This window comes from Sapajus apella, unplaced genomic scaffold (assembly GCF_009761245.1).
Source record: "Sapajus apella isolate SASKATOON/1434 unplaced genomic scaffold, GSC_monkey_1.0 scaffold28, whole genome shotgun sequence".
NCBI classification, from domain to species: Eukaryota; Metazoa; Chordata; class Mammalia; order Primates; family Cebidae; genus Sapajus; species Sapajus apella.
Window position 1 is genome coordinate 20,301,842 of NW_022436968.1, and position 9,166 is coordinate 20,311,007.

The 9,166-nt window shown below is 35.7% G+C and overlaps 2 protein-coding genes across 2 annotated transcripts in view; one reads left to right on the forward strand and one right to left on the reverse strand.

The window, feature by feature from the left end:
* The window catches only part of GPR155 (G protein-coupled receptor 155), a 47,939-nt gene extending 46,049 nt beyond the window's left edge, over window positions 1-1,890 (forward strand). The window contains exon 17 of the mRNA XM_032292915.1: window positions 689-1,890. Within this exon, the coding sequence (XP_032148806.1) occupies window positions 689-707 (19 nt within the window). The 3' untranslated portion in view covers window positions 708-1,890. The remainder of the gene's footprint in view (window positions 1-688) is intronic.
* SCRN3 (secernin 3) overlaps window positions 38-9,166 on the reverse strand; it is a 23,313-nt gene continuing 14,184 nt past the window's right edge. The window contains exons 6-8 of the mRNA XM_032292917.1: window positions 7,176-7,338; window positions 5,471-5,645; window positions 38-2,378 (exon numbers count right to left, since the gene is read on the reverse strand). Coding sequence (XP_032148808.1) covers window positions 2,208-2,378; window positions 5,471-5,645; window positions 7,176-7,338 — 509 coding nt within the window. The 3' untranslated portion in view covers window positions 38-2,207. The remainder of the gene's footprint in view (window positions 2,379-5,470; window positions 5,646-7,175; window positions 7,339-9,166) is intronic.

Genomic DNA, 9,166 nt, shown 5'->3' on the forward strand with positions numbered 1-9,166 from the left:
AATGAGTTGAAAACATGTCCACACAGAAACCTTCACATGGATATCTACAGCAGGTTTATTCATAATTTTCAAAATTTGGAAGCAACCAAGATGTCCTTCAATAGTGGTACATTCAGACAATGGAATATTATTTAGAACTAAAATGAGATATCAAGTCATGAAAAGACATGGAGGAACCTTAAATGCATATTACTAAGTAAGTTAAAGAAGACAATCCTTAGAAATCACATACTGTATGATTCTGATGATATGACATATGGAAAAGGCAAAACTATGGAGACAGTAAAAAGATCAGTGGTTGCCAGGGGTTGGAGGGAGAGTGGGATAAATAGGCAGAAGATTTTTAGGGCAGTGAAACTATTCTGTATAATACTATAATGGTGAATACATGTCATTTTACAATTTTCAAAGCCCATAGGATGTACCATATCAACAGTGATCTCTAACGAACTATGGACTTCAGGTGATAATGTGTCAAGGTAGGGCCATCGATTCTAACAAATGTACTATTCTGGTACTATGATGTTGACAGTGGGGGAGGCTATGCATGTGTGGTAATAGGGGCTATATGGAAACTCCGTACTTTCTGTTCAATTTTGCTGTGAACCTGAAAGTGCTCCAAAAAACAAAGTCTCTTTTCAAAAAGTTTTAGGAGGGGGATTCATAATCAAATTTAAATTTTTTATAGATTACTCTGGCTGCAGTGACTCATGTGGATGGAGATAAAGAACAAAAGGAGTGTGTAGGAGAAGAGTTAACTGCAATGGTCCAGGTAAGAGATGGTGCTAATTTAGTCTAGGGTGGCAGCAAAGGAGAAGGTGACAACATGCTTGCCCTAGAGAGGGAAATAAGATTCCTACATGTGTCCCTGAGGAAATCAATGAACTGTGTGCCCTTGGTTTCCTCATCTATTAAAAGAGAGGAGTATAGGGGTTGGCCAGAGGTCTTCATGTAGAGACAGCCTATCACTGAACCAAACTTAAGGCTAACAGAATCAAGAGAGTACTTGAGTCAGACGTCTTTTCCTTTGTAATGTCAGCCCTATATTAGACAAGAGCAGTATCAGGCAGATGATGGTATTATGAGAGAACTTTGAGACATAACTTCCTGAGCACTCTTTGAATGTAATGACCCACTTCTTTATTAACCTAATTGTGTTGATAGCAATTAGCAAATATGATAATATAACCAAATACCAAAATGGACAATCTAGAAACCCAAAAATACTTAGTGTTATTTTCAGTTGGATTTTTCTTTTGTTTATATTTGCAATTTTGAGTCTTACTTGATAATCTTTATGTAACCTAAACAATGTTTTATAAACTTTAGGAAGCTGTTACTCATTTATAATATTCATAATATATAATGCATTATAGTGTTAATGTTATCATGTTCATAATATACTAATAATTTTGTTTCATTGCCACTACCTCGTTCTTGTTTCTGTTTTCACTGAGTGAACAGAAGTTAACAATGAGAGAGATTTCAGACCCAGAAACAATATATCCTAAGGTTTGGATCTTTTATCTTATTCTCTAATCTCCCAAATAAGCTCTTGTAAAAATATATCTTATTAACAAAAAAGCCTATTAAGGATACTGACCCTAAAAATGCTAGATAATCAGAGCTACAAGCTCACTGGTTAGCCAAATCTTGACAAAGAGCATGTCTGAGTTTACTAAAAGTGCATTTGCAGAACTAATATACTGTATTAACAATGTGTAAATCTAGAAATTTTTCTCGTTAGAGCTGGTTAATATTTGCCTAAAGCACAAAGAACTCATCACTTGAGATGTTTTTCATGAATAAGGAAAATCTGCTTTCTTGATGTAACTGAGAAAATCATTTGAGAGTACTAAATAATTATAATAAACATAAATCCATGCATCATTTTAATGTTTCATTCTTAACATAGAATTGAATACTTAATTATCATGACAAAGTTACTATAGCTAAAGAAAATAATAAGTACATCACCTGAAATAACACCTACATTCCACGATACATTAATCCAGTTCCAATGTTTTCTTTCTGAGTATTTCAGCAACAATGTAGTTTTAATAGTCAAGATACCACTTGAATGCTATCCAAGAATAATCAGATCTGCTCAAATTAGGTTTATATAATTTACCAAGGTGACAGATTATAACTTCGGAGATTGCTGACCATTGATCACTAAGAACTAATATTAGCTGACCATATGATCACTAAGAACTAACATTTGACTGATAAATTTGAATTTCATCTTTTGTACACTGAGGAAATAGATTAACAATTTTATCCACATCAAGATGCTTGTTTTGAAGGATTGATTCCATCTGTCTGAATTGCTCTTTCTCCAGTTTCCTCATGTAGTCCAACATTATTTTGGCTTTTCCCTAAACAATTAAAAATATAAAGATAAACATATATACACATACACATGAATCTAATCAAATTCCAACCCACCTCTACAGATAAGGTTTGTTCATTCTGGCTTCTACTTGTGGTTTGGTTCCTTTCTTGTTCTTTAGAGATAGAAAGAATGAAATTCTTTGGGGAAATCATTACTTTAAATCGAGTTAATGTATGAATACCAAACTATTAATTATTTTTAGTAGAAAAGACAAAAATAATTATGAGACTAGTTTATAAGTAAGAGCCCTAAAAGACGACAGGAGAATAGAAAATCTCGTATGAATTGTGTATGTGGGAGGTTACTGAAAACTGAGGCTAAAATATTTTTATCAATTTATATCTTTTATATTTAAAAGCAATATCAGATTAAGAAAACAGAATAGTGATGTTCAGGAAAAAATCAACTAAAAGGAGACATTTCCTCTATAACTGCATCCTTATTTCAATAAAGGGAGAAAAAAGATCCATGACTCCTACAGAAAGAAGCAGTTTTTAAATTGTTGATGAATCACCATGATCAGTTATGAAGTAGTTATCTAGAGGAAAAGTATGTAAGAAAAAAGTTGGCTGGGTGTGGTGGCTCATGCCTGTAATCCCAGCACTTTGGGAGGCCTAGGCGGGCGGACCCTCGAGGTCAGTAGTTCGATACCAGCCTGGCCAACATAGTGAAACCCCAGCTCTACTAAAAATACAAAAATTAGCCAGGCATGGTGGCGCGAGCCTGTAGTCCCAACTATTCGGGAGGCTGAGGCAAAAGAATCACTTGAACCCAGGAAGCAGAGGTTGCAGTGAGCCGAGATTGCGCCACTGCACTCCAGCCTGGGCGACAGAGTGAAACTGTCTCAAATAAAAAGAAAAAAAGAAAAGAAAAAAGTTACTAGAAAGTGAGCATAATTTTTAAAATTTGGACCATTATGGGGTAGAAATCTACAAAACAAAGACTGTAAAACTTAACATGGATTTCAATATGAAATTGTATGCAGTTTTTTTTTCTGAGGAAACACGTCATATTAGTGGGAAAAAATTGATTTTGTCTATAAATGGTATGGAATAATTAGTTACCTTTTTGGAAAACAAAGTTAGAATCCCTACTTCATGAAATACACAAAAGTAAATTACAGATGGACTCAAGAACTAAATTTAAAAAAAACACATATATGCTAGAAGTAATATTTATATTGAAGTGAGACAGGCCTTTTGAAACATGAAATTAAGGTGCCTTAAAGCAAAAGACTAGTACATATAATTGACTAAGTTTAAAATTTTTGTCTGACAAAACAATTAAATGCCAAACAATAAACTGGGGTAAAATTTTGCCTTATTACAAACAGTTAATATTCACATATTTTTGCCTATTTAAAGCAAAAAAACAAAAATAACCCAAAATCAATGGAAAAATAGCCTAAGGGAAAAAATAGACAAGTAATTTAAAAGGAAATACTCATGACCAATAAACACAGGATAAGATTTTCAATCTTACTAGTAATCAAGAAATTTAAATTAAAACTACCCATAAGATTGACTCTCCCTAAGACACAAAAGTAGTTACTTACAGAGCCAGGACCAGAACCCAGCTCTTTCACACTTCTTCTCTCAAATTCCATTATCTTTCTACTTTTATGCTTTTTAAGTAAAGGCTAAGATAGTTGCAGCTGGCCGGCTCAGTGGCTCAACGCCTATAATCCCAGCGCTTTCGGAGGCCGAGGCAGGTGGATTACAAAGTCAAGAGATCGAGACCATCCTGGTCAACATGGTGAAACCCCGTCTCTACTAAAAAAATAATACAAAAATTAGCTGGGCATGGTGGCGGACGCTTGTAGTCCCAGCTACTCGGGAGGCTGAGGCAGGAGAATTGCCTGAACCCAGGAAGCGGAGGTTGCGGTGAGCCGAGATCGCGCCGAGCCGAGATCGCGCCATTGCACTCTAGCCTGGGTAACAACAATGAAACTCCATCCCCCCCCCCGAAATAGTTACAGCTTTAAATTTTTTATTTAAAATAAAAATTTTAAAATAAAAATCGGAAGTCTAGCAGAGCTCACTGCTTTAAGCATAAGTGAAATAGGTGAGGGAAAAAAAAAGGCGTGGCAACAATGCCAACACTGCAGACAAAAATAAGTAATTACCCCGAGGAAAATTCATTTAATCCATTTTAGTGTGGAGAGAATATAAATGTATATGCCTTGACAAAGTAAAAGGAATTATAGGGAAAAAAACCCAGAAGGTAGTAGAAACAGATGAAAAAAGATTTAAAATGGTTAATGTTTTCTTTCATTGCAGGGAGTCAATGGATGGATGCCTTTAGGCAGACTTTCCATTCCCTTCTTATCTATTGCTTTTCTGTAGCGGGCTGAATAGGTATGAACATTATAAAATTACCTATCTATTGATGCCAGAAAAAAAGAAATCCTTATTTTTCTTTAGCAGACTGGATAGGTAAGAACATTATAAAATTACCTTTCTATGCCAGTAAAAAATAAATCCTCATTTCTAGAGAAGAGATATATTTTGAGTGATATATTACTCTTCTATAATGCTTACATTTTAAAATAATGAGGATGCATCACTTTTTAAAAACTAAAAGTCATTATTAGTTTAAGTCTCTGGGGTTTTAAGTCACCTTCAATTAATTTTAATCTGGGGCTGTATGATTAAGAAAATTACATTAAGAAACCAGGCCAACTGCCCTTCAGAGGCTTTGTAAATTTTGGTTATATACTAAGAAAGTTACTTTAACTCTTGTAGATTCAGATACTTTATCAGCAAAGTGGGAATCAAAACAGTGGTTGTGGAGATTAGATAAAATAATCCATGTAAAAATACTATGTAAGTGCTCAACAAATGTTAGCTATTGTTAGTACGTTTAATGTGCTAAATGTCTCTGCAAGATTCACAATATATATATTCATAACCAAAGATAAAAATAATACAGCTCTACTATAGTCTGAGCATCCAAACTATTCCTAAACCTGTATTTTTTATAAGAGGGGAGGAAAGCTGATACTCCAAAGTTCAAAATACGGATTGAATCAAACTTTATACTTAATGATACAACAAATAATATAATCTAGCATACCTCATTATTATTTACTACTTCCAATGCCTGTTGATGTTTCTGGTAGAGTGGGTGTCTTCTGTCAGGCTTAAAATGTGACTTCTTTTTAACTAGGTCTCCAAGTTCAAATGTTGGTGAACTGGTATCCAACAGTTGTGAAATATGTGGCACAAATATGAAAGGCTTAAAAACAGATCTAGAAGAAAGAGTCTTTAAATTATCATTCAATATATAAAAATATTCAGTGTTATTCTAAGTCTTCCAAGATTCATTTTAATTAGAAATTTCTGTTAATGATGCTACAAACTAACTTGTTCCTGTCACCTTAGTTATACCATGCCTGTCTTCCCTGGTACACTGGGGTCTCCTTTGGGGCAGAGAACCATACTTTATTTAGTCTTGTATTTCCATGAACCTAACAGAGGACCTGGCACATAAACTGTCAGCAAAGTTATAGTTTGTCTTTCCTACTTCAAACTCCACAGTTGGAGGATAAGAACAACCTTTAATGTTACACATGGAGAATTAAGACTTGGGGTAAACATCAGTGCCAGTAAGGAGGACAATGACTGGGCACAGTGGCTCATGCCTGAATTCCCAGCACTTTGAGAAGTCAAGGTGGGAGACTCTCTTGAGACCAGGAGTTTAAGAACAGACTTGGGCAACATAGCAAGACCCCATCTCCACAAAAAAATTAAAAATTAGCCAGGCCTGCACCTGCAGTACCAGCTACTTGGGAAGCTGAGGGAGGAGGATCACTTGAGCTCAGGAGTTCAAGGCTACACTGTGCTGACTCTGCCACTGCGCTCCACTCTAGCCTGGGTGACAGAGCAAGACCCTGTGTCAAAAAACAAAAGGAGGACTCAAAGACTTTATTCCATTTTCTTGAGGATATTTTTAATACTGTGAAAGGCTATAACACTAAGAGAGAGTGAATATAAAATCATTTCTAAATGTGAGATACTAGTGACTTAAATCAAGATGTTCTACAAAAGTACTACATAAAATATAAACTGGGCTGGGTGCAGTGGCTCATGCCTGTAATCCCAACACTTTGGGAGGCTGAGTCAGGCAGATCACTTGAGGCCAGGAATTTGAGACCAGCCTGGGCAACATGGTGAAATCTCGTCTCTACTAAAAACACAAAAATTAGTCAGTGTGGTATTGCACGCCTGTAATCCCAGCTACTAGGGATGCTAAGGCATGAGAATCTCTTGAATTTGGGAAGTGGAGGTTGCAGTGAGCTGAGATCATGCCATTGTACTCCAACCTCAGTGATAGAGCGAGACCTCTGTCTCAAAAAAATTATAGTTAAATAAAACTGGAACTATTGATATGTTAAGTTGTACATCTATTTTCTAGATATGAGCGCATAAGTAAATCTTGTACAACTACATCATTTAACCTTTTTACTGTTATGAATTATCTAATATCATATCTGAAATCTGAGTAAGAAAATCTACTTTCTTTTCTTAACAATATTAAATCTATTTGTAGGAAGAAGGAGTAGGGATAATGCGTACAAGAAACTATTCACATTTCCTTCCCATAAAAAGAACAGTTACGCATAAGTGAATATTGCAGATTAAAGCCTGAACAGAAAATACATCAAAAATTATTGTCCTATTTGTATAACAAAAATTTATCCTGACAAAATCATTAACATACTAATGACTCTACTTCACCCCCTGACCCCTTGCTGGTTTATAGTATTTTGTGGCTTCACCTCTCGGGATCAGGAGTCCCTGTAAAGAAGTGAATGCAAGGAAGGCTGGAGTCTTGAGGTAAAATAGAAACCATGCTTGCAGTGGTCAAGAATTCTCCCTCCATATTGATGCCACTTGGTTTGTCCCGAAGAATTTCCGTCATTGTTTCAAAAGTTATGTTTCCTAGGGAGATAATTTAAAAAATTATCAAATACATATGTATATACAAATGCTTTGCAAATATGAACTGCTTTCTCTACTGATAAATGAGATATTAGTCTTGACATAAATTAAGAGACTGACTATAAACAAACTTTGTATCAACTGCAATTAGATTCATTCCACTGTCACAAGAAAGGTATTTTATTTTAAATATAAACTAGGCAAAGTTTCAAAGCCATTGTAACAGGTAAAAACTCCCTAGGAAGAAGGAATTAATAATGCAAAAATATGTTCAATCCCATTGCCCTTATAGAATTTTGTTATTATTTTTATTTTTTTTAAGACAGAGTCTCGCTCTGTCAGGCTAGAGTGCAATGGCGTGGTCTTGGCTCACCGCAATCTCTGGCTCCCAGGTTCAAGCGATTCTCGTGCCTCAGCCTCTGGCACTACAGTCACGTGCCACCATGCTGACTAATTTTTGTGTTTTTAGTAGAGACGGGGTTTCACCATGTTGGCCAGGCTGGTCTCCAACTCCTGACCTCAGGTGATCCTCCCCAGCTCAGCCTCCCAAAGTGCTGGGATTACAGGTGTAAGCCACTGCGCCCGGCCTATGCCTGGATAATTTGTAAATTTTTCTGTAGAGATGGAGATCTCACTATGTTGCCCAGGCTGGTCTTGAATTCCTGGCTTTAAGCAATCCTCCCACATTAGCCTCCCAAAGTGCCAGGATTACAGGAATGAGCCACTGTGCCTAGCCTTTTGTCTTTAATTGAAAAAAATTAAGCCTTGTAAATAATAATATAGTTACTAATGATTTGGATTTAAGTAGACCATTTTATTATTAGTTTTCTATATATCCCATCTATTCTTTGTCTCTTTTCTTCTTTCTTGTCTTCTTTATAATTTATCAAGTATTTATTATTCCAGTTCTCCCATTAGCTTATTATTTATACACTTTTAAAAATCTTATTACTTTCTCTTGACTTACTACCATTGGTCTTAAATTAATTCTTTATCACTTACCAATTAAGACAAGAAGGACCCATACAGAACTTAGCTCCAATTACTGCCTCCTATCTTTTGTGCTATTCTAATGCACTTTAATTTCTACTGTGCTCAACTAGGTCTTCTGAGAAGCAGATGCCACAACATGGGATCAAATGTACAAGGAATTTTAGGAGAAACGACTGTTACAGAAAATGGGTGGGAACCTGGAAAGCCTCAGAGAACCATCAGACTATGATACAGGTCTGAATCTGAGTTTAGTAGAGAAAGGAGAAGTTGGAGAGGTATCCTAGATTGCTGTGCCATCTAAGGAAAACCTGGCCAGGCTGTCAGGGAGTCCTTGATCCAAGTCAGCCATTAGATGAGTCCTGTGTATCCCTAGAATGGGCCTGCCTTCATCTCCCTGCAGCTCTCAGTCACTGGCCAAAAGCAACCTGTGGAAAATATAGTGCTCCATGAAATCCATGCGCAATAGACTTTAAGCACTGCAGCTATGGCCATTGCTTAGAAAATTACTATTATTTTCAACAATGTTTGTTTAGTTTTACCTGTGTATTTACTGTTTCTGTTGCTCCTGCGTACCTTGCTTCTATCTGCCTGAGGAATGCCCATTAGCATTTCTTTTAGTGCCAATCAGCTAGTAATTCTGTTTTATTTCACCTTTATTTTTAGAGGATATTTTCACTGGATATACAATTCTAAATTAGTAGTTATTATCTTTCTTCATCACCTTAAAGTTGTCATTTTACAGTCTTTAGAATTCCCTCCCTTCTGTTGAAAAGTTAGCTATTGGCTTTATATTTGCTCCTTAAAGATATATATATATATATATATATATATATAT